Source organism: Parasteatoda tepidariorum, chromosome 5 (assembly GCF_982258835.1).
Source record: "Parasteatoda tepidariorum strain Cologne lab strain chromosome 5, Ptep-v5.0, whole genome shotgun sequence".
NCBI classification, from domain to species: domain Eukaryota; kingdom Metazoa; phylum Arthropoda; class Arachnida; order Araneae; family Theridiidae; genus Parasteatoda; species Parasteatoda tepidariorum.
In genome coordinates this window covers 20,201,440-20,228,226 of record NC_141759.1, presented here as the reverse complement: position 1 = coordinate 20,228,226, position 26,787 = coordinate 20,201,440, and the positions used below count along the sequence as shown (strand labels likewise).

The window sequence follows — 26,787 nt, the reverse complement described above, 5'->3', positions numbered from 1 at the left end:
ATAAAAAAGAACGCATAAAAGAAAGGGAAAAATAAGGAAAAACCTCAAACTAACTTTCTGCAAACAATTTTCCTTTGAGCAGCAAATGTTTTGGAGAGATTTTACATAGCAAAACTGGGAGTTTAATTTGAATGATTATGCTTGAAACATGTAGAAATGGTGTCCTTTTCCCTCATACCAAATTTATATTGACCAAAATCAGCGTAAGAAGTAGAAATTTCTTTTTAATAATACTATAATTCTAAAACCATTCTAATATAAATATCGCAATCCTATAGCATGATTTCAGAAGTGATGTATTAAAGCTAAAAATGAATTATTAACTTCCCTTCCTCATATTGGCTGATCTGAATTTCGCATAGTTAAAAATGATTTCATTTATAAAAGCTTCAAGAATGACTCCTCAACTAGTGTGAAGAGTTTTGCCATGAAAAATCTTCCAAAACAATTGGTACTAAAAGAAAGATTGTTATATTGAGTTAGAATTAAAGTGTTCCCATATATATATATATATATATATATATATATATATATATATATATATATATATATATATATATATATATATTTAGCCTCATTCAAAAAAATAATAGAGCCCGAAAATTAATCAGTGCTGCCCTCTGTTGACAGCTGAAAGAAACTGAATGTGCACCAACAAAAAAATAAGATAGAAATGAGTTATTCTAGCGTGAAAATGAGGCCAACTTAATTTTTCAACTAATGATTAACTATTAAAATATGGTTTTTATTTTGCTTGAACGATGTTTTTTTCCTTTTTGTTATAATATGTTTTTTAATTTTCAGTCCTAAAGAAAACGGACGCCATTTACCTCCTCCTCCATTGAGTCCACCTCCTGAACCCCCAGTGAATGGAGTAAGTGTTAGAGAACAAGTCAATTTGTTCAATGCTGTAGCTGCGGCTGCAGCTTCACCACCTAAAGGAGGTATGTTGTTTGTTGTTAATTTTTAGAAATTGTTGCTTTTTAATGTTAAAAATTCCTTGCTCTTCAACTTCCTTGCTCTTTACCAGCCATCATTTCCCCTTTATGAACTAAATAATTCTACTCTTTATAACAATTACAAATTAGTAGTGGAGTTCGCCGACAGATGACACTACTAACTGAGGAACACTAAAAAATTATGCTTTTAGAGAGACTCGCGTGCAGTATCAATGTCATGCAGTATGAAGCAAACTCACGTTCTTGAAAATAGCTCAGTCAGCAGTCCATCTGCAAACAACGGATTTTATAGTTTCTCGAATCAGCAGCGTTATCTGTTGATTTGCTTTGTAATTAATTTTTAAATTTAGAGAGGAAAAAATTCTATTTTTCTTCGCAATATGCAGCAATAGTACATTACCAACTGATTCCATTTTTCTTTAATTGATATTTAAAATTTGACGGATGGTTTCAATATTTATTGGTCATTTCTTAAAATACTTTGTTGTAGAGAAAAAATTATTTTTCTTCATACTAAAAGGATAATTCGCGTTTATTTATGTTTTTTCTTGAACTCTTATAAAGCAGCTTAGTTTTATACTTCGATGAGAGATGGTATAAATTTTGAACTCTTATAAGGTAAGCTTAGTTTTATATTTTTAATGAGTGTGGTGATAAATTTTGAACTCTTATAAAGTAGCTCAGTTTTATATTTTAATGAGTGAGGAGATCAATTTTGAACTCTTATTAGGTAGAGGAAGGAGATAAACTTTGAACTCAAGGTATTAATTATTCGACCATTGGAAAAAGCATACACTTTTATAGCTTCATACGTTTGAGCCAGCACACAGTACGATTTATGTACTCAATAATATGTTTAATTTTTTTTCAGATGGTATGATACAGCGCGTTTCATCGTCTGGATATTCAAAACCTGAAAATATGCATTCCAGAGTTGATCGGGACAATAGTTTTGGGCGAGATTCCAACGACGAGACAAGTTCCACGAGTAGCGAGAAATACGAACGAGATGTTGTAAGTAGTATATTATGTCTCTCTTTATGAACGCAATTTTTCTATTTATGAAAAACTATTTAAATTTTTGTACACCCTTTATTTTGTTCATTGCAATGTATTCCATTGAAATTCCATTGAAACTTGCCACTAATTTTTAAAATTACTATAACTACAAAATGAACATTATAATCAAATCTAGAATAATTTCAACTCCTGTTAACTCCATTGGGTTTGGATTATTATTTAAAACTAAAGTTGCTTTTTCCAAAAAAAAAACAAAAAAAACTTTATTTACTACAATTAATTCATAATATAAATAATATTTATGTTGCAATTCAATAATAATGCAAATATATAAAACCACTTTGAAGCAGAATTTTTCTTATAATTTTTTTTCTGTAAATGGGTTTTAATGCAGGAATGCGACAACGGACTGTTTAAATCTGAAGCACTCAGAAATTTTGCCATCATCTTAAAAGTCTCACCACTAGAGGTCTGGATTTATTTATTTATGGGCACAATATATATTTGCAGGCTTATGTGCTGAATTAAGGCTTATTAACTTTTGTCAAGTAGAAGGACAGCAGGAAGATACATCCAGGGTAGCAGCGAGATTCGAGCCCCCTATCTTTACACTACACTTAGAATTTGGCAGTCGATACTCAGCGAGGGAGGTCCCTCGAGATCTGAAACTAAGTGGCACTTCTTGAATCATTTAGACGTAGTGATGTGGAAAATAACTTTAAATCAGATTTACAAAACAAAAACTTTACATTGAAACACAGTCACCACAAGAACAAATTTTCTAAAGATCGTGGAATGTTGGTCCTCTATATACATACCTGTTTTTTGAAGGACCTGGCACTTTGCCGAATCAGCTTATCAGGAGCTGTGATGATATGAACTAGTTTTAATATTAAACTTTCTTATGGACAAACAAGCTTACATAAGTTTATTTCATGTTTTACCTCTCATCACAACAAAAAATGGTAATTTATTATTAAATAAATATGTAACATTAATAAAATGATAGGGTATATTTACGCACTTCTAACAAATTTTACCGCTCCATGCTGGATATACTCTCAGGCCATAAGGGAAAAAACTTATATTAGTAGGGGGAAGATCCTCATTGTTAAAGTTAGACATGACGCAGCGAATCATGTAATTACAAATTATTTAATTTATATAATAAAATATTGCTTAAATGAAGTGGTGTTTAAAAAGTTTATACAAATAAAAAAATTTTACTTGTATTCTATTATATAATATATTTTCTCGACTTTTCTTGCTACACTCTGTTGTTAAATAAATACTATTATTAATATAATTTTACATTCTAATAATTTTTTTATTGTAATTAGAAAATTTTTCATATCACTTGATGATATTTAACATTTTTTTTACTGTATAATTATTTTGATTCCAGGCTATTTTAAATCACTGTTTCGATGATATTGAGAGATTTATCGCGAGACTTCAACATTCCGCAGCTGCTTTCAAAGAATTAGAGCGTCGCCAAAAGAGCAGAAAGAACAAGAAAAAAGATATGGGAGGTGAGCTATGTTTTTTAATATATATATATATATATATATATATATATATATATATATATATATATATATATATATATATATATATATATATATATATATATATATATATATATATATATATATATATATATATATATAGCACGAAAATTAAATATTTATTTTTTAAAAAAAAATTAAGGAATAAAATAAGAGTTTCTGTTCGCCTGTATGTCTCTTTTATGACTCCAAACCCGTCATTGATGAGATCCTTAAATTTGGAATGCGTGTGCAAGGGGTAATTTTAAACCTAATTCCTAAAAAATAGTTTAAAATTTTTTATTCCTCCGATAAAAAAGGATGTATAAAAACGAATTTTTGTCATAGTATTCACATTTGGTTTTGTTAAAATTTATATTTTAGACGAATTTTTTCAAATATTTGAACTATGACTTAAATGACGTTTTCTCGCTTGCTTCTCATTTTAAAAAGAAATAAGTTTCAAAGGAAGTTATTTGCTTCACAAAGCCGAAAATGTTTGGCGTTAATCTTTTTCGTAACAAACATCTACCATTTCCGAAAATTCACCCGATTTCTTTCGAAACTTATGAGTATTTCATTCCTTATTTTTGGGTTTAAAATTTTTTTAATTGATTTTGAGTTGAAAGTTTCAATCTTTTTAAAATTATTTTTGTATGCAAATTGCTTGAAATGATTCTAAAAATGTTTGGGATTATTAGATAACTCCTTAGTCTTGTATTTTTCAACTCAATCCAGAAGACAATAGAATTCCTAGATCAAGTATTTTGAAAAATTTGCCTTCGTGGAGGACTTTTTGATGGATCTAACGCACATTTGCGTTATATGTAGAGGAAAACCACGAGAATCTTGTTCGGTTAGCCTGACGGCAAGGGAACTCTAACCCATGATCCATCTACCTCTGAGGTTACTTTTACGTCAGCATTGTGGTTGAGTCGAGCCGGGTGCGAAATTCGTATCGACTAATCATCGCTGTGGGATTCTAACCCGGTTCGACTCATTGGAAGGCGAACTCTCTATCCCCTGAGTCACCACGACTTAATCACTTTTAATCACTTTTCACACACTCACTAAGGTAATCACTTTCTTGTAGGAATTTTATTCATTTCAAAAAACTGTATGTCAATATTTTTTTTCTAGATGGAATGCTGAGTATTCGAGCTAAACCACCCTCAGAAAAAGAATTTGTGGACATTCTTCAAAAGTTCAAGTTGTCCTTTAATCTTTTGGTAATTTATTTTCCATCAAAAAAGAAATTTTTTCTATTATTTGCTTCTAATGCTTCTTTTTTAAGTCCATACTTCACATTCGCACACTTCTGCAATTTTCAATTCCTCTGCAATTTTCAATGTTTTCATGATGAAATTACTGCACAGGAAAGAATATTTTGCTCAGTTAAGTAAATAGAGATGAACTATTATTGTAATAAAGTTAAATTTAAAATTTGTTAATTTGAGTGGAGTAAAAAACGAAAAGAATTTGCTGCCAAATGTTACCGTTAGTGATAGTTAATGTACAGAAGTTGATACCTGTGTCACAAAAATAAAGGAAAAAATCAATTGAAATAAACAAAAGGTTTTATCCTGTTAAAAAAAGAAAAAAAAAGAAAGAAAAAAAAAAGAAACTAGATCTATTGGGGTAGAAGAAAATTAGGGAAACACTTCTATATTAACGCTATGCAAATGATGGTACAAATGTTTTGAAAGATTTTACAAGGCAAAATTGTTGCAGAATTAGAATTCATGAAATTTCTAGAAATGATGCCTTTCATACCCTTACAAAATTTGCATTTATAACCAGAACGAAGGATGTTAAAATCTTTTTTTTTTCTTTTACAATATCACCATTATTAAAAAAGCCTTCTAATATCAATATTGCAATCCTAAAAAAATAATTTATAAATTGTTGGAATCGAAGCTAAAAAGAAATTTTAAACTTCCTCAAACCGAAAATCTAAACATTGAATACTTGCTCTATTAAATTGCAAGTAGAAGGTTAATCCTTTAAGAAACAGCATATTTCTATTGAAAAATTTAGTCAGACCGGACATTATGAAATAGGTACTTTATCAAAGTACATACTTAGTGAAGCGACAAACTTTAGATCTTCATTGTAAATGAATTATTGTTGATAAGCGTTTGAAAACAATTTGTCTTGCATTTCTAGTGGTTTGTAACTTAAGTTGATTTAGAGTTGCCAAACTGGCTGCACCAGGCCTGCCAACATTATAGGCTTTTTGAAAAAATTTCTTCTAGCGGTAGCCAAGTTTATATTTTAACGTATAATTCTGTCTTTTATAAATTCGATTTGAAACCATTTTTCCCACCATTTGTAAATGATTTGAAGAAAACTTATAAAAATCCACTTTTTTCCGTTACTCTCGTGGTAAGGCTTTTAAAATTACCATAAATTCCGCGAACTTTAATTTTTAATTGTCCACCACTCGCTAATATATTTTGGAAAAAGCGTAGTACTCGTCAGTCCTGCTAGACAGCAACAGAAAGGGTCAATGCGAACTTAAGATGTACATTATTTTCTTATTATGCTAATTTTTTTTAAATCCATTAAGAACCTTATGAGTACCTAAGAAATTTTTTTATCTTTTCCAATCGATTGCCTAAAGGCTGTTTTTCCCCGAAAGCTCCCTTATAATATGAAATGATACTTTTTTTCGAATAATATGCTATTTTTATAACAGCTGTTAGTTATAAAAATAACTGTTACTCATCACTGTAAGGTCAAGTTTAGCTTATCTAAAGCCAGCTCTGTCTACGCTTATTTTGAAAATGGCACAAAACGTTAATATGGAGAAAAAACTACAGTTTTGTGAAAAGGACAAGCTTTCGAGGTCTAATTTTTTAATATTTAAAATCTTACTCCAATGCTGCATTACCTGGGCTCATAAAAGTTTAGAAAAACAGAGAGTAAGGCAGTGATTTTGGAAAATTTTCCTCTAGGACAGGGTTCCCACGGTCCTTGAGAATTTTAAAAAGTGGTAATAAAAATAAAAGAAATTTTGACATTTTTATTTCTGTGTAGCCACCACTAAAAATTGTTTTCTAAAAAATATATATATATGCACAAAAATTTCAGCACTTTACGATAAAAAAGTTTATTAAAATAAAAATTTATATTGTAGCTCCACCCTAAATTTGCTACCACTTTTTAAATTTTTCAAGGACCGCGGGAACCCTGTAGGAGGAAAAATGTAGCCAATTTAGCAATTTTTAAAAAAGTTTAATAACTTTTAAAATATTTAAGTTATTTGTCTGTTTTAAAGCCATGGTATATAGCCCTTTACGACAAGATTATATAATCATCGCATTGCTTCAAGTGTTAGGCACTTAAACTATAACTTTTTTTTATTTTCTTTGGTGACAGAGCCTCAAAAAGCAGCTTTAACTCAATCAAGTTCCGAGTTTATATAAAAGAACCGGACAGAGCATCAGGGTTTAGAAGAAAAAATGTATTTATAAATCTAGTGTGATATGTTTCCTCTCGACTGAATTTTAGTTTATCATTCGTAAAGTGAATTCCTTATTGTTCTGTTTCAGGCTAAACTTAAGAGTCATATTCACGATCCAAATGCCCCTGAGTTAGTACATTTTCTTTTCACACCTCTGGCACTGATTGTAGATGCAGCTAAAGAATCCAATTACAGTACAACACTAGCTTCCAGAATTGTGGCACCTTTGCTTACCCGAGATGCCCTCGAGCTTCTGATGAACTGCTGTACTTCCAAAGAGAGTGACTTGTGGCACAGTTTGGGAGAATCCTGGATAACGCCAAGGTATTAAATACAGGGTTATATTTAAAAATAAATAAAAGAACAAATAAGGTTGTGCTTGAAAGAAATTGATCAATGAGAATTAGTTTAATGAGAATAGCTACAATGTGGTTAAATTATTACGTTTATGAACTAAATCAGCATCTCCTAAATGGTGTTGTTCCAAGGAACCCCAGAGTTCCGTGAAAGGGTAAAAGGGACTTACTCTTTTTTGCCTCACAGTAATGATATTCCAAATTTCTATTTGTAATTAGATCCAATTAAAAATCTATTATTTATTCAAGTTTAGGTACCTTAGAGTTCCGTGAAAGGGGTTCCATGATTAAGAAATTTTTTACGTCACATTAATGATTTTTGAAGTCTCAATTTGCAATTAAATGTAATTAAAAATCTAGTATTTATTTAAGGTTCGGTACACTAGGGTTCCGTTAAAGGGGTTCCGGAAGTAAGAACTTGTTTTTACTTAACAGTAATGAGTTTCGAAATCTCTATTTGTAATTAGATCTAATTAAACATCTATTATTTTTTAAAGATTTCGTTTCCCTTTATGAAATTAAATTGCCGATGAAAAATAAATGGAATTTTTTTTTAATTATTATTTTTATTTTTATTCTTCTTTGAATAACTTAGGAAAAGGATGCATTTATGAAAAACTGCATTGGTATTTCCCCATCTTACATTTCAAATAAAAATAAAATAGCTGATTTTGTTAATAAAAAAAATATGTTTCCTTTAGTAAGCATTTTCAAAAATATAGCAGTTCTTTAAGTTTCCCTTTCAACGAAAATCATAGTTTGGCATATTTCTTTCGTTTTCACTTTATGTATTTACAGCAAATGCAAATTTAAAGCAAAATTACATACCGCACCAGGAGTGCGAATTAAACTGTCCGATATAAAACCCAATGTCGCTAAGACTGCTAATGAACAAAACTATGAAAAAAATTCCATTCCTCTTATTAAATATTTTTTTAAATGAAATAGTCTTTTATTAGTTAATACGCACACAACTGTTTTTGTATACTTCCTAATATATTGTTTACATATACTTTATTATTTACAAAGTCGGTGTTCCACACAAAGAAGTTTAATCATTTAGGGTTTCATAGCCGTAAAAATTTGGATACCTCTGAATTAAACCTTTATTCTTGGTATAAAATCTACTTACTTTCCTATACCTTCATTCAATATAGTTTTGTTACAAAAAATTCTTCTTTTAAAAAAAGAACTGTTGAAGCTTAATATTAATCATTTCTAAAAGCATTACTTTTATTACATTATAAATAACAATATCTTCTGCCACTTTGTCTCATTCTCTTAAATATGATAATCATTTATCATATCATTCTCTTAATTAAGTTTCACTCTCTAAAATATGATATTATGAAAAAAATAGATTACGATAACAAATTGCAATATATTTATCGCACTAAATGATTTTAACAAACCGTTCGTTTTCATTACAGAGAGCATTGGGAAGGATATGAAGGCAGCTACAATCCAGTGTTTTCTGATGGTTGGGCACCAGAGAATCCATTCGCGGAAGAAAAAGTGGAATCAGTCGCTTCATTCGCTCATAAATCTAAACGCGAGGATGGACATCGAAGCCATGATGAAGTAATATTAGTTTTCTTGCATCAGTAATTAATAAGTTAGTATCTAAATAAATAGTAAAACTTGTAGAATAAGAATACTTACGCCTACTGTCTAAAAGTAACATCACGAGATAACTGCCAGAGAACTCAATCAAAATAAAATCCCAACTACGCTGGCAGATGCAAAAATGCTTTTGCAAAGTCAAGACTATTCCCCCCCCTTAAAAATCAGGGCCCACGATCAACTAACTAATCTTGACATAGACAGGAAGACAGCCACTACTCTCATCAGACTAAGAACAAAACATCATAATAACATGAAAATCTCTGCAGATGGGACTAGAAAATATCAAAACTGTGGCAACTGTCTTAATGTGGAACTCACACCATATCATGTTCTTAACTGCCCTGTAGTCGCTGCAGGCCCTCACCTGTTAAACTACCCAACAGAAGAAGATTTATATCCATTTAATGCCATAGAGATAGCAAAGACTATTCAAGCACACCATGAGATATGATTCAATAGAGGATACGACGCCAACCAACCAACGAGATAACTAAAACTGCAATAAAGCTGCATTTCATATGATACTTTGAATTTTTGATAAGTAGCAGTGGAAAAATGACTTAAAATGAAACTTACTGAACTAAAAATAACTTGAATTTCGTTACCACAGACAAATATCTTTTTATAAAGCGGAGCAAGTTCTCATTTCTGTTTTCAGATAATAAAACGAATCTCAAAGTAAAAAATAAAACTTTTTGCTGGGTAAGTATTTTACTTAAGCAAAATAACCCATAAAAGGATAACGGTGACGATATTTTGCAGAGGGATATAGATTGGTAACTCAACTATCCCCACCTCAAAATTTACTTTAATAAAAAAGACATTCAGATTTTCCATAGTATATTAAGAATAAATACATTTTTACTATGATCAGAAATTATGAGACTGCAATATTTTCAAACAAAAATGGCAACCACAACTCGAAAATGTTAAAATAGTATAAGCTGAAATGATCCACAATGAAATCTTTTGTGGTTTAAAACCCTTGACCGTTGAAATTCTTTTCTAAATTTTTCTTACCTTAAATTTCACTTTTGTTTCACATTTAAAAAATTTCTGTGTTTTTTCAAAATTTTTGTTACCTTTTTGATTCCGTATTTCAGAAACAGTTTGAAAATTAGGATATTTTTATGTCTCACGCAGAGCATTATACCTACTCTTCTCTATTGGGCAAAAATAGCGAATCGCAAACTTATTCTTTCCTAAATACTTGTGTAATACTTAAGCAGCCCCTACATATAGTTTATACGCAATTTATCTTTTTTATAACCGTCGTTACCTCTATTCAGAGTTTACGACTATCAATGTTCAACTCAGCAGCCTTGTAATTTTGAATCCAATCCAGAAGACAAGGGAACTCCTGGATCAGGAATTGGGAGAAATTTGCCATCGCGGAGGACTTTTTGATGGAGCTAACCCACATTTACGTTACATGGAGAGGAAAATTACAAAAACCCCATACTGTTAGCCAGACGGCAAGAGGACTCCATGATCCATTAACTACTAAGGATATTTTGCGTCAGCACTGTGATTGATGCGAGTCAAGTGCGAAATTCGTATCAACCAGCCATTGCTGATGGATAGCAACAACATCATCTTACGAGCGCTCGAGGCTTCACACAATTTTTTTCATCTAACTCACCTGTATGAACCATAATAAACTAAATTCAGCTTTTCTTTATAGAAAAAATATTACTTTTGATTAAAAATATAATTTGTAGTAAAATTAATTGATATCTTATTTTAAAACGTTGCAGAGGGGTCATTCAATTATAAAATGCTTCCTACGTGTCAGATTGTAATAGGCATGTGTATTTTTTTCCAGGTGGATATGCGTCATCAGGACTTCCGGGTGCCTTCTCGTCAAGATCGGGATAGTCGATACGGAAGTGACTATTACTTCAATGAGCACAGAGACAAAGAGAGACCCGTTTCTCCAATGATATCTTCAGAAGTCCCTCATTCGAGTTTTGAAAATAGATATTACGATAATACGCCTACAGAATTGCCCAGAAGGCATGTTTTTGACAGGTATCTATTTAGACTAAAGCAAAAAACAGAGTGAATAAAGCACAAATTAAAGTACATAAAAGTACTCAAGTGAAAGCACATTTATATGTAAACAAGGCTCCTTAACAAAGTATATAAATAATGTACTTTCATTATTGCTTTATTGGCTTTGTTTTTTGTTTTAGTCTACATAGTGCAAATTTTTTTCCCTTTCATTTGTTAGGTATTCATTCTTTCTATTTTGTAAAAAGGTTTTTAAAATATAGAAGCGTTGCGTAATTGCTTACAACTGCCGCTTAAAACTACATTATTTGAAGATTTTGCTGTCATTAAACTAAAGTTTTAAAGTATCAGGAAAACATATTTTCTTATTTAACAGCGTTTTTGAAATTTCTTTCTTCAAGGACAATAAAAAAAAGCCACTGTTTAAATGCTTTTACACTTGAGACAAACATATAATTTTAAACTAATTATACCATCTCGTTGTAAAGTCACTATCACTTATCACGATATCACAAACCCTTCAAACATGATGCATATAATTCGCTTATACCATCTTGTCATAAAGTCACTATAACTTATCACTATTTTATCTTAAACCCCACAAACATGATACATATAATTTGCTTGCACCATCTTGTCATAAAGTTACTCTAACTTATCACTATTTTATCTTAAACCCTACAAACATGATACATATAATTCGCTTATACCATCTTGTCATAAAGTCACTTTAACTTATCACTGTCTCAAACCCTACAAACATGATAGTTATAATTGAATCGTTACATAACTTATAAAACGCAACATTCGTCCCCCCAAAGATTACTATGCAATTTTTATGGTTCCCTTTCAAACCATCTTTGCTTACCCCAAAGTTAAACCCCATTCGAAATACGTTTTAACGTAGAATCTTGATTATTTAAATCCTTTATTAAAAACTTTCAAAATAACTCCTGTTCAAAAAATTTAAATTTTTAATCCAGTAGTTGAAATAAAAAGGATTGAATTTACATAAATAACATGCGATGGAAAAACTTGGATAATCAAAACAATAATTATGCTTTTTAAAATGACATACATGACGGTATGTTTCTTATGCATTCTTTCAACGTTAAGTCTTTCATAACTGTCATCATTGCTTTCTTCTGCTCATCGAGCACGCTTTTTTAATATACTTAAAAAGCGAAGCAGAATGTCTAATGCACATTTTTCAGGGGAGTATAATAGCAATGCAATAAAATTATTATTAAACCTGCATAATTATAACATATGATGGCTCACACACTTGATATTTCAATTCTTTGTTGCCAATGCGGAAATGAAATGAGGACCTTCGTATTTGCCTTGTAAAAGAAATACATATATAAACAGAGATGCCAACTTGCTCCTGACAGCAAATATATATTTTAAAGTGGTAGTTTATCAATTGTGATTCTTGGTTTAATAAATTCAATTTAGTAGATTTTTATCCACCACTATTTCTAAATAATTCGTAGGCTTATATAATTCACCACTTTATGGTACTTATTTCATGCTTCTATATATATATAGGTAATTCTTTATGGTACTTATACTATTTAAAAAGCAAGCAAAAGTAGTCAAATATTTGCAAAATTTACTGTGTAGTTATTTACCGTTTTTTTTTTTTTAAAATTATTTTGGCATGTCTGGAGCAGTTGGCTTCTCTGTATAGATTATTATCGTATTTAAATTAAAATAATACACAAATTATAATAATACATAAATTCTAGTCACTATATCCATTATTTAGTTTTATCATTTTTTTAAAAATAATTCCAGGAATGGTGCTGCAACTCCACTTTCTGATCGAGAAATGCACGATATGCGTGATCGTGATGTGCGATCGGACTTCAGTGCCGATTCGATCGATCACGCTGTTGCATCAGATCCACAGATACAGTTCGAGAGGCACCAGAAACAGTTCTTGGAAGACCTCGTTGCAAAGGGGGCTCACGTGGTTCAAGTGATGTACCCGAGGACCGCAAACAATGACAAAGAGTTAACTGTCATCAGAGGAGAATTCCTGGAGGTAAAAATAATAATTTCTATGTTATAGTAAATATTCAACATTTGCAACAATGCAGAAATAAACTCTTTTTTTAATTAAAAAAACTAATTTTGAAGAGATAGAATTATGCTGTCGAAGGCAGCGAATAACCTAAAGCCATGAAGGGTTGAATGCAGGCTGTGACAGTCAAAAAAAGACGCGGTAAAATCATGTTGGCGAACGAAGTGGGCAGTTATAGTATAAATGCATTTTCAATAACAGTAATAACAGAGCTTTTCACGACATTACGTTCTCATAAATTTACAGTAGTAAGAGTAGTAGAAAGGGAGATAAATGTTCATCAATTTTATCAGCGTAAATTGTTTTGAATTATATTCATAATACAGTCGGACTTCTATTGAACGAACTTCCATTTTGCGAATTTCTCTACTTTGCGATTTTTTAGAGAAACCAAGAACATTTTGGAAATTTCTTTGCAAAATAACTTCCAAATAGCGAAGTGAATTTTCCATTTATTTTGATTTTTCTGTTTCCTTGAGATCCACTTTCCCAAAATATTTCAGAACATTTCTGACTTGTTAACGTATTTTATGGAGGGAATGGCCTTAAATTGATTTTCGAAGCCACTTAATTTTTTGAGAAAGCGGTGAAATCCCTTTCGATTGTTGTTTGCATTTCAAACGAAAAACTCGTACAAAATAAACGAATTTTATCAGTAGCAATTAAATTTAAGACGTTCACGCCGTGTGTTGAGCCTGAAAGCGGGACGGAAAAGAGAAAATACTGGTAGAAGAACTATTTCAATATTAGATAATATTCGGGAAGAGTTAATCTATTCTCAACAATAACAATTCACTGTAAGGAAATTTATCACGGCGAAGAAGCAATTCGATATAAAACTTGCATCCGTTAAAAACAATTGGTAGTTATGGATTTTTATTATTCCCGGAAAAAAACTAAAAGATTAAATTTATTTGTTACCAATTCTTACTCCGGTGCGCCGCCAAGATGAGACAATCTAGCGTGATCCATCGGTGGGTCAACCCGGCGTGATCGCGTTAAGAACGTATGTGGTAATGTATATTTAAGATTACTTTTATAATAAATGCAGCTATAATATTATACAGAAACTTAGCTTTTTTTTTTTAATTGAAAATGTATGTAGCATGATAGTGTAACACTGGATAATGTCTTGCTCTATTTTTGCTTGCCCATGCAGATTTATTTTATGGTTAAGATTTATTAAATAAATGGTAGATACTAGTCCACAAGATAAAGGTGTATTCATTGCTATTTTAATTATGCCTATTGTTTATGAATTTAAAACCTGCTTTGTGTTGTTTAGTATTTCAAAAGGTGATTTTCTATTTATCGAATTTTCTATATAGTGAACTTATTATCGGGATTTAGAGACTTCGTTAAATAGAGGTCCGACTGCATATATGTATTGCCTAAAATTTCACATTGTTAAAATTTTTTTATTTTTCTTTTAAACCAGGTGCTGGATGACAGTCGTAAATGGTGGAAGGCCAAAAATTCGAGAGGACAAGTGGCTCATGTCCCGCACACAATAGTTGGACGTGTTAACGAGGAAGAAGCTTTTCACAATCCAACCTATGCCGCTAGATCAGTTGGTTCAAAAGACACATTTTACTCACCAGTAAGATTCTTTTTTAATTATTTTATATGAGCAAAAATGGCACATATAGCGTGAGGCCTCCTTGGCTGAGTTATCGGTCAAAGCGGCTGTAGCGTGGATGTAGCGGATTCGAATAACACCGTAACTTCCGTAGCAGCAAAGTTATTTTGACCCCAGTTGGATTCAAAATTGGCTCAATATGGGTCCTATGGAAACATGAAGCGAAGGACTAATATTGGGTAACTTGGTGCAGACTTTTGTGATATTGGTCCTAGAATGGTTTTCAGTATTGGAACAAAATTCAATTCTGTCTAGGATCAATATTGTAAAATATAGGCACCCCAATATTGGTCCCCAAATAGAAGTAAATCGTGATCCATTTATTGAAAACACCTCTGCAAAAACTTTAATAGATTGATGGCAAATTATTGAAGTAAACTTGCAGGCCTGCCAACTTCTACGTTTTTTGAAAAATATTTTATAGAGTGGTAGACATTTAAAATAACCAAAGCTTTCAGAATTTTTGTTAATTTTGCCAACGTTTTAAAAGCCTCACCACCGAAGAGCTGGAACAAAATAGCGTAGAACTTTTAAATAATTTACATGTAATGGTAAGGAAAATAAGTACAAATGAATAAAAAATAATACATTAAAACATAAACTCATATATAGTTCGTTCACCAGGAGTTGGCGCTTGGCTCCATCTTCTTGGACGCAGAGTTCATTTCAGAGCGGGAATAAGAGGAGAAACACCTCCGCCCTTGAAAATGAGACAACTCTTAATGCGCACCAAAAGCAAACAATGAATTCTTTTTCAGTCACTTACTTCGCTTTATCATCTGCTATTATACCTTTCAACAGCAGCAAAATGTCTCAAAAAGACAAACTATTCACTCAAAAGATACCATCAAATTTATGAAATATTTAATGTTTAAAAAAATGCACATAAAGATTGCGAAATGAATATTTTTGTCATACGATTCCCAAATAGTAACCTTGTTCAGGATTGTTCACATCCTTCTCCCAAAAATGGCGAAATAGTATCGTCGGATACCACGTGATGAAGGCGGAGCAAAATGTCAACTCCTGGTGAACGAACTATACCACTATAAGGAATTTTAACAAAAATGCGTAGAAAGTTGGCAGCCCTAAACTTGTAAAATAAGGTTAACTACTCTTTAAAAAGTGTCACCACGAAATAACTGCAATAAAGTTGCATTTCATACGATACCTTGAATTTTTCATGTGTAGTGATTGAAAAATTACTTGAAATGAAAAATAGTATGATTGATATATTAAGATATTTCGTTTAAATAATTTTACTTGCTTTTGTTTAGTTAGTTATCTTACTAAAGTAAACTTATTTTCACAGAGTGAATCGAGTGTTCCAAAACCAGCCAGCGAAAATGGCCACAAAGAATCAAGTCCCCCTCACAGACCTATCCCCATTCAGCCTGCTCCTGCTGATTGGGTTAGAAGAGAACGCCAAGGCAAGAAAGGTGAATTTCGATACTTTTAGAATGCTCAATATAGCCTTTTAGAACAAATGCTCCTCCCTTATTCCAAGAACTATACTATCCCATCCTTCACTCTGCCAATATAGACGACAGATTCGAAACGAAAAAAAAATCCTTTGGCTTGCAATTTATAGATGCAGTATCCTACGAAGAAAAAAAAACTATGGCTTATACCTGATGAATGACACTCCCTGTGTTATAGTTATTGAATGCTTACTAGACTTCTGTTGATGCTGTGTCCTTTATTGTAGGAAGAATGATCTTGTTTTGATACAGAGTTAGCTACTGTGTCCTTTATTGTTAGACTTAACTTACTTTGTTTATTTTGATTTACCTCAACTATAGATAGTTTGCGTTACATGTGGTGATCAGTCACATATTAACGAATTTTTGGGTCACTTGTTAACTTTGGGAAAATGGCGACGGGCATTTCGTGTGTTGGAAAACTTGTTTCTTGTATATAAACAGCTGTTAAGAGAAATGAGACGATCAGAGGCGCTAGAATAAACACAAAGCGTTGAGTCTCATTGCTTGAGCAGAGTACGTTCGTGTAATTATGTGAATTATATATGTAAATACTACTTTAAAAAGAACAAAATGCAATGAGAGTTGTGGAATTCAGAGTTGACTGCATTGCCATTAATACTCTTATGTGTATCATCTTTAATTATTGTTTATCTGTCTTATGTTTAACTGTAATAGCAGTAATGAATGCTATTTAGTTTTGAGTATGAAAATATATTGTTTATGAGAATGACGATTTTCATAACGGAATCAAAACTTCTGATGCGGCACTCGATCATCGGTATTTTTATAGTAGAGAGATACAATATACCACACGTTCGCGTTCGTATATTCCGCACAGTTCTGTTGCTACAAAACAATCTCATTTCTTTATACAGTTTAAAAAGAACATGAGGCTTACTAAGTGAAAATCCTTAATCTCTCTATTATTTATATCAATATATAGATCAATATCGATCTTTAACCCTTTCGCGCCGACTGTCACAAATACGTGACAGCAAAAAACTGTATCAATCAGGGTAAGAAGATAAAACTGGTAATCAAAGTATTTCTTTAGCAGTTTATTTGTGGGCGGAGTTATAATTTTTTGATTTATTTAATTCACCATTACTTTGTTCAAATTAAAACTATTTAGTTATACTTTGAATTAACATTGATTATATATATGATTAAACTAACAATAATTAAAATAAAAGCAAAGTAAGTCTGTCAAATTAGTAACGGCTACATTTAAGTTACCGTTTTTTATTTATTTGCAACTTGATTCTGAATTTGTACGAATGCTTTTCTGAATCACCCGTCCCCAAGGGGTTAAGTATCGATATTTTTATTAACATCACCAAAACGTTATATTTTCCACACATATTGAGTACACCATGCCTTACGATAAATATCGAGCTTAAAAAAATTCTCAATAATAGTAATATCTCGATTACTTTTGATAACGATAATATTCAAATATGTTACTATCGGAATTGTTAGTGTCAACGATATTTATCAAGTGCGATTCAACAGACAACGGTTGAACTCACTAGCCTAGGGTTTTTTTTAATAATGACTGACTCATTGACTTTTTTATATTATGACTAATAAATATTTTTAAGGAAATACATTTTCTTCTATTGCTTTTGAAGTTATGTTAAATGTAAATTAATCAAATAAAAATTATAGCGATATATAGTGAAATATCAATAATTTTTTGCGAATATAATGCGATATTAAAATTGGATGACGCCCACCCCTAGTGTTAATCATTGCTCATTAATATATATTATTTTATTGGAGTGAAAGATTTGTTTATGTTTTTTTAAAAATCATTTTATTAAAATATTTTTATAAATAAAAAAGAAATGCTATTTTTATATTATTTTAAGCATTTTTGAAACTGTTTTTAGAGTATAACGACAATTTTACTTCAATTCATGCATACCGTACAGGTGTTGCAACTAAATATTTTATTAAAAATTAAGAACAACTTCGTGTTCTGCACATTGAATTGCACTTTTAAATGTTTTGTTTCACAGGTGCTACATTGTACACAAATAGCTGCCAACACTTTGCTTTTTTGGAAAAAGTATTATTATTTTTTATATTTGAAGTGGTATTTATGTTTGGATGTTTTATTCTCTGTTTTTTAATTTTTAATAAAAATTATGAGAGGTCTGATGGCAGGGTTTCCTCAGACCTTAAAGTTTTTTTTTAATAGAGGTATTATATTTACGTTATTTCTGGAAGGAATTTATTTACTTTAGAGATCTAAAAGTGTAGTTTAATACTAGTAAACGTAGAACGGAAGTTTCTCTTTTTTAAGAAATTGTAAGTAGTGGTGGTCACTAATATATTTAGATTGCATCGTTTCTCTTTTCTCATTTTCACTTTTTAAAATTTGTTAGACCCGTGGCAACCCTATAATAGCCGATAGATTCGAATTTCAAATAATAATGAATACCTAGAACTTGCGTTTCAAGGTTACATAATTTTCCCATTCTCCACACTTTCTCCCTCTACGTTATCATGGTACCGGGTAATATTTTTTCTTCCCTAAGCCTGTAATTACGTAGGGAAACAACAAGACTCGCCGAAACTATGGTGACAGAGAGGGGAAAAGTGAGGAGAATGGGAGATGTCTGGATGCCTATTTTATTAACAAAGAGTGTAACGCAATACATCTATTATGCAATATACATCTATAATGCAATATATATTTAAAATGAAATATGCATCTAAAATGCAATATATCTACTGAAAGAGTATAAAGCAACTGTTCATACAACAGATTCAAGTATTTAACACTCCAGTAAGTCAGTAACTCATCGCTACCTCCAGATAATACATTCTTCAAAAAGTGCAAATGTTGGTAGCTATGCATGTATGTATTCTTTATAAGCGATAATTATTATCTCCAAAGCACGCATATTACAATTCAGTTTAAAAACGTGCATTGATGGAACATAATTCGATAGAGATTTTGTTATTTACTCTTGTTCTTTATGTATATATTTTAACCAAATTGCTTGTATATATTACTTTTGATTTAAAGTAATCCGTTCTGAATCCTAATAAACATAGATTAATGTTGTCCTAATGTTATTTGCAAGCTTAGTCAACAAACTTGTAATTGTATATATTTATTCACTTGTTAGATTATGTAGAAATTTTAGGATTTTTTTTTTTTTAAAAAAGCTAGATTGTTTTTTTTTACTCAACATTTCATAGATATTTTATTTCTACTTAAAAATTTATAATATTTTTCTTGTTTAAATATGTGCGTAAATTTCTTGAACAGGAATTTGTATTTTCTTATAAGATTGTGTTTTGTATATGTAAATAGTGCAACTCGTTTACTCAGGAGAAATGCTTTACCTAGATATATTATATTCTTGTTGCTTTTTATATGTTTATAATATTCCATCAATTCTCAGAATAAAGAGATATTTTGTAATCTGCATCTTAGACTTACTAATATTTCTTTTGTTTTACATGTTGCAATCATTTCTCTATGTCTGCCAACTTTTTTTTATCTTAATATCGATAAAACTATACATATTCATACCTGCCAACTTTTACGCATTTGCATACCTGCCAACTTTTACGCATTCGGCTTAAAATTTTAATTCTATATTTAAAGTGGTAGTAAAATGTAAGCTTTCAATATATTCCTTGCATTTATAAACTTAATTTATAATCTTTCTGGCCACCACTATTTTTAAATAAATTTAAGCATATATTTAATATGTAATATTACTGTAGTAGTTCACATAAGTTATTCCGAAATACAGCATAAGTTTCTGTCTAAATTTGCAATTTAAATTCCATTTTAATACCACTGGGAAAAATCATCCTCGAAAGGATTAAAAGTTGGCAGGTATGCATTTGGCGTAAAATTTTATTTTTATATTTAAAGTGGTAGAAAATCTATACTATTTTTCTCTTTTATAAACTTAATTTTTACATGATTTTAATCATCACTATTCTTAAGAAAATTAAGCATATATATTAATATGTGTTACTATAATGATTGTCAGCTTAAGCTTTCTCAAATACTACGTATTTTTTTTGCTTAAAATTGAAATTTAATTCAATTTTAATACCACTGGGAAAAACCATAATGGAAGAGATTAAAAGTTGGCAGGCATGCATATTCATACCTGCCAACTTTTAATCCTTTCAAGGATGATTTTCCCCAGTGGTAGTAAAATGGAATTTAAATTACAATTTTAGGCAAAATACGCAGTATTTTGGAGTGGTTTAAGTGGACTTTTTCGATAGTATTGCATATTTATATATACAATTAATTTTTTTGAAATTAGTGGTGGATTAAAAAAATAATAAATTATGTTTATAAATGCAAGAATGTATAGAAAGCATACATTTTACTACCACTTTAAATGTAGAAATAAAATTTTACGCCAAATGCGTAAAAGTTGGCAGGTTTGCATATTATTTAATTTTTTCAATTTATTCCATTTTAATTTCTGGTCTAGACGTATCAATTTTAAATTCTATTTTAAACGTCTCGTGCTTGGCAATCAGGTAAAAAAGAAAATTATTATTACGCTTGAATGTAAGACAGAAGAAAAATACTCGAGTTGCTTTTGAGATTTTGCGGAAAATTGGGTACTTACAACTCGGGAAGAAGACGAGCGCTGATATGCAGACCCAGAACCTCAGCGTCAGCTGATCGTACGCAAACAAGATGGCGGGTTAAGGGATCTGATCTAGTTTCAACAACTTTTTTTCTTAAATATTAATATAAAATTAAAAAAAATAGTTTTATGTATAAAAACTTACAAAAATAGCAAAACATTATTATTGTTGTTATTATTTTTAAATGGCCATTTTTAGGTAAAAATAAGAGTTTTTTTTGCATATAAGCTAAACACAGTAAAACAAATTCTATTGTTTAAAACCAAAAATACTTTGTGGATTTTATTTAGAAGGTTGTGTTTAGAACTGTGTTTTGAACTATTTCCTTCTTTTTTAAGTGTATGTACTTCTGAGTTACGGATCTATGTTGTTAAAAAAGTAAATTTTTAAAAGCGAGAAGAAAAAAAATCTGACCTTGAGATAAACGCATTTAAAGACTACGACTAGGCATTTAAAGACTACGACTAGGCATTTAAAGACTAAGTTAGTCTACCCATTGGAATCACTTTGCAAAACTGCTATAACTTTGCAAATAATTGTAGTACGAAGAAGAGTAAAGAATTTTTTGAAAGCTAAGGGTACAGGGATTCTTAATAAATAATAAACTCATTTTCGAAAGTTTTTCTCAAAATCATGTTTTTGCAAATGCTGTAACACACCCTATAGCATACCTGCCAACTTTTAATCCCTTCCATTATCATTTTTCCCAGTGGTATTAAAATGGAATTAAAACTTCAATTTTAAGCAAACAAATACGTTGCATATGAGCAAACTTAAATTGGCAACCATGATAGTAACGCACATTAATATATGTGCTTAGTTTTTGTAAGAATAGTGGTGATCAGAATCATTTAAAAAATAAGTTTATAAAAGAAAAAATAGTATATATTTACTACCACTTTAAATATGAAAACAAAATCTTCCGGAAAATCCGGAAGAGTTGGCAGGTATGCAGTCGAACTAACTTCATACCCCTCAACTTTCTTCATATAAGTTAGAATGTTAATTAATGTGAAGTTCATTAAATGCAACGCCGTATTGCTTAGAATATAATTGTTTCTCGTCTACTTTTTTTACTTATCGTAGATTTATCATTTGTTTGCGCATTTTATTGTAACTGTAATATGTTTTTGTTTTGTGTCCCAGCATCTTCGATGCATAATTAGTGTGTTTATGTTCTATATAGCTGCTAGATTGTCTTTGTGTTAAGTAAGAAATGTATAGTGAAAGAATTTATATGTTAGTGAAAGAAAATAGAATGTGTCACTTAAGAGAATTTATCCTTGACGAGCTTGGCTTACTCGAAATACAATGGAAAGAATAGTTGCTAACGTAAATCATTGCCACGTTTCCAGCAACCAATCTGGATCGGGATACTCACACCACACCACGTTACTTGCAGGTATCTCATAGTAAAATCTAAAATTAAATTAGTGAAACTCCGAAGAAATTTCATCTGATTATAAATTTTTTTACTCGTGGCAGTATGCGAAGCAATGACCTTGAGACACATGGAATTTTGCGAATTAGCGAAAGCTTGTAAATGTGAAAGATAACATTTTCTTGCTAGAAGACAGAAGAAATAAATATATATATTTTAAGATCAGCATAAAAGTGTCCAGAAAAAAACTTAAACCGGAACTTAATGCTGCATACGATGCATACTCTTATAGAGTCGAGGTAAGAGATTACTCAGAATCACGACAATTTCTTTCCCCTTTTCCCAATAGAAGAGAGAAATAACTCAGGATCACGATCATTTCTTTCCCCTGTTCCCGATAAAGGTGAGAAATAACTCAGGATCACGACAATTTCTTTCCCCTTTTCCCAATAGAAGAGAGAAATAACTCAGGATCACGATCATTTCTTTCCCCTGTTCCCGATAAAGGTGAGAAATAACTCAGGATCACGACAATTTCTTTCCCCTTTTCCCAATAGAAGAGAGAAATAACTCAGGATCACGATCATTTCTTTCCCCTGTTCCCGATAGAGGTGAGAAATTACTCAGGATCAAGATCAGTTCTTTCCCCCTTTCCAAATTGGGATGAAAGATTATCGTAAATAAGATTGCACTCCATGCGACGTTCAACAGGGAAAGCTATTCGTGATGGAGGAAAGTTGTGGTATACATTGATGCGTCAGGATCAAGGCAACGATTGATTTCCTGCCCCAAAAAAGCACTATTAATTCAACACAATAATGCAGTACTCCAATGAAACTACGGATTGTAATAAAAAATAAACCATCTGGCCTTCTGAACTAGCAAGTGATCCTTTTCCATGATAATGACTGCTCACACGTCCTCTTTTACACCCAGACGACATTACAAAATTTCAGTTGGGAATTTTTTGAACATCCACCGTACAGTCCAGATTTGTTATCCTATAATTTTCACATCTCTCGGCCTCTCGAGAAATTATTACGAAGGACACGGCTCCATTTTAACGACGAAGTGAAAGAAGCTGTGCAGGACATCCTCCGAAAACAACCACAACCTTTCTACAGCAAAGGCATAGACCATGGGACCTGCGTCACGACAAATCATGGCGATTTCTTTTGATTTCCAATAAGAATATTTTCTTATTCAACCTGTCCACTTTTCATTTCAGCATTATTCATAGTAGCCCTATTGTAAGAAATCATTGTTTAAATGAATGTATTACTAAATAAGAAATAAATAATATTCAAATAATATGATAAAATTAAAACGCATAATTTAAAGAAAAGAGAATGTCACATAAAATACAGATGACTATTTAAATATAGATAACTATTTAAAATATGGGCGTTTCCTAATAAAAAAAATGATTATAATAAGGAATAACTCTTTCATTCAGAGGCCGATTCGAATGAAGTAGAGCTTGAAAAACTGCAATTTGGCGATATAATCTCACAATGGTGAACCATTTAATAACACAGGCCTGCGATGAAAAAAATACAAGGGGTCTGATAGCTGAACTTAATGTATTTTTTGGTGCTGAAATGGAAAATAATAATGAAAAATGTCCAGCACATCACGTTTTTTAGAAAAATTCAATTTTATTGGAATTTTTATGAACATTTACCATAAAAAAATTTTCATTTTTGAATTTCTTCCTTTTTTGATGGACCAGCATTCTACTTTGGTCAAATCTACAAAAGTACCCCTCTATCACTACTTCCTGTCACCGTTCCTCTCTCTGTAACAATCTCTCTCTACCAATAGCGTCGCGAGAATCCTTATCTATGTCAGCTGACCTCTCAGAAGCACTAGCAAGCGTTATAGGGAGACATTTTAAAGTTTGCTTTTTTCTGTGCGTTTCGTGAAACATGGCTTTGAGTTCAAGACATTGTGAAAATTTCCCAGATGACTTTTGTTATACATGCAGTGAATATAGTGTAGTTAAAAATCGTATGAGGAGCATTACAGACTATGTAAGACAACTTTATCTCGCTTATTTTGACTAGAAACTCGGAGATCAGGACAAATCTTGGCACCTCATAAAGTTTGTGTGCAGTGTCTCAATGATCTACGCTTATGGCATCAAGGAAAGAAGACTGCTTTATGATTTGGAATTCCTATGACGAGGAGAGAGCCCCAAAATCACTTTGATGATTGTTATTTTTGTTCCTGCCATGTTCGTGGGTATAACCGAAAAAATCAAAGACTAAACCTGGCTCTCGTCCTGAACAAAATAAAATATATCGACCACAGTTTGAGCATTTGCGGTGATTTGAAAGTTATCTCCATGCTTCTTGATTAAGAAGAGGGATTTATAAAGTACCCATGTTTCATTTCGTCAGTGGGACAGCCGTGACAAGACTGAACATTGCGTCAAAAAAGAATGGCCGAAAAGACAAAATCTTGACCCAGGCACCAAGAACGTTATTCGAAACAACTTAGTTGGTCCGAAAAAAATATTGTTGCTTCCGCTACATATAAAATTAGGTGTAATGAAGCAGTCTGTCAAGGCTGTTCCAAAAGATAGCAATTGTTTCAAATACCTGTGCAAAAAGTTTCCAGGTATTTTCCAAGCTAAGTTGAAAGAAGGAATATTTGTTAGTCCAGATATCCGCAAACTCATGAAGGATAAAGAATTCGAGACTAACATGACAGAAACGGAAAAAGAAGTTTGGGTTGCTTTTAAAGATGTCGTCAGTAAATTTCTGGGTAACTACAAGGATCCTGATTATAAGGAAATTGTAATGAAAATGCTGGACAAATTTAAAACGTTGGGTTGCTCCATGAGTGTAAAAATGCATTTCCTTCACTCACATGTGAACTTTTTCCCTGAAAATTTAGAAGCAGTTAGCGAAGAACAAGGGGACAGGTTCCATCAAGATATCAGAGATATTTAGCATAAATATCAAGGAAGATGGGACAAGAACATGTTCACTAACTACTGTTGGATGATAGCTCGGGATAAACCTGAGATTAAGCATGAAAGGAGATCATCAAAAATAAGTTTCAGAGGAAAATGAGTATATACATAAATAGAAACTTTTCTCTTTTGTTTTTTGCTTGTTTTGCTTTTTGTTTCAAACGTTCATATACACATACACAATATTTGTTATTCTTGGTTAATCGTCAATTTTACGTAATTTATCTCAATAAGAACAAATTAAAATGGTATGTTGGTGATTTTCTTCTAGAAACTGATGTAAAAAGTTACACAAAGAACTTATTGTTTTTCTCTTGACCAGAGGTGACTTCTGCTGTCTGGTAACAGTATTTTTTATTCATTTTATCCTATAAAATATCAGTTGATAGCTCAAAAATCAATTTTCTTTCACAAGATTAAATTTTACATAGATCAAAATGAATGAAGAGAAGAGTTACCGGATAGTACATGCAAAATTATTTGAGAGAAATCCTTTCCAAATAGGATTTTAGTAAAAACATTAATATCGATTTTATAAAAAATCCTGATGTGATTGGGGAAAATGAAGGTCATTTTCAAAATCAGCACATCAAATAACATATAAATCAACAATAACTTCTCTTGTATTTTTCAAAAAGTTCAATTTCGCAGGCTTGTGTAATTATTCGATTATAAATTTTTCATAATTAATTTTAACCTCTTTTTTGCAAAGAAATGGCAGGAAAAATGAGTTTAAAGTTTAAAATAATATGAAAATTCCCATTGTATATACAAAAAAAAATTGTACCTCTCAATTCATCATTGACAAAATAATTATATTAAATCCTTATTTTCGGTCAAGGGGTTTATTACTTTCTACAGAAGAATTGTTTTAAGTTAATGAATCATTCGAAAGGTATGAACAAAAAATGAATCATATTTAAATAACATTAAAACAACTAAACTTTAACCCTTTCGAAAGTCGTGGGAAGTATACTTACCACCACTTTTAATTTAAGTTTCCATTTGTTAATAACTTCAGCTCTCTTGAAGTGCGTTTGAATAAGTTTGGTAACCATTTGTTAGTTTAAAACAAACGGATAAAGTTATAAAATGCATAATTCCTTTTGAAGTTTGTAGCGTTTATAAAATTTATTTTATAAATAACGAAAAATAAAAGTCAATACGTTTCTAATAGTTCCTATTTATTTTTTTTTTCTTCTTATATCAATTAACAAATTCAATTCCAAAAATACTTTAATTTACCTTTACTAAAAATAAATGACCCATTAAAGGGTTAAGCAGTTAAATTGGTTAATTTATAAAAACTAACTCTTTTTTGGGGGAGGGGGATGGAAATCCGAATCCAATAAAAAAAATATATCTTTCTTCAGAATAAGAGGTCAAAATACACATTTTCTGGCTCGGTTACCATTAAATCATATTTATATTTTAGGATATTTGTTTGAGATATTGCCAAAGCACTTTACAGAATGATAATTCGACTTTTAGGGAAAGTCCACCCTAAATTCAAAAATTACGGGAGTGATCCGACTTTTTTTAATTGTGTGGTTTACATTTAAATAAATAAGTGAATAATATAT

At 31.1% G+C, this 26,787-nt stretch overlaps 1 protein-coding gene across 12 annotated transcripts in view; it reads left to right on the top strand.

The window, feature by feature from the left end:
- LOC107453029 (epidermal growth factor receptor kinase substrate 8) overlaps positions 1 to 26,787 on the top strand; it is a 151,007-nt gene that overhangs the window by 116,415 nt on the left and 7,805 nt on the right. For 8 of the 12 annotated variants that reach the window (XM_087163495.1, XM_087163494.1, XM_087163491.1 and 5 more), the window contains exons 8-17: positions 805 to 944; positions 1,831 to 1,973; positions 3,385 to 3,511; positions 4,667 to 4,755; positions 7,081 to 7,316; positions 8,779 to 8,929; positions 10,800 to 11,005; positions 12,788 to 13,037; positions 14,515 to 14,676; positions 16,028 to 16,154. In XM_087163495.1, the coding sequence (XP_087019621.1) occupies positions 805 to 944; positions 1,831 to 1,973; positions 3,385 to 3,511; positions 4,667 to 4,755; positions 7,081 to 7,316; positions 8,779 to 8,929; positions 10,800 to 11,005; positions 12,788 to 13,037; positions 14,515 to 14,676; positions 16,028 to 16,154 (1,631 nt within the window). Of the gene's footprint in view, positions 1 to 804; positions 945 to 1,830; positions 1,974 to 3,384; positions 3,512 to 4,666; positions 4,756 to 7,080; positions 7,317 to 8,778; positions 8,930 to 10,799; positions 11,006 to 12,787; positions 13,038 to 14,514; positions 14,677 to 16,027; positions 19,645 to 26,787 lie in introns of those variants that run through there. The other 4 variants (XM_087163500.1, XM_087163499.1, XM_087163501.1 and 1 more) reach the window with 3 other exon arrangements.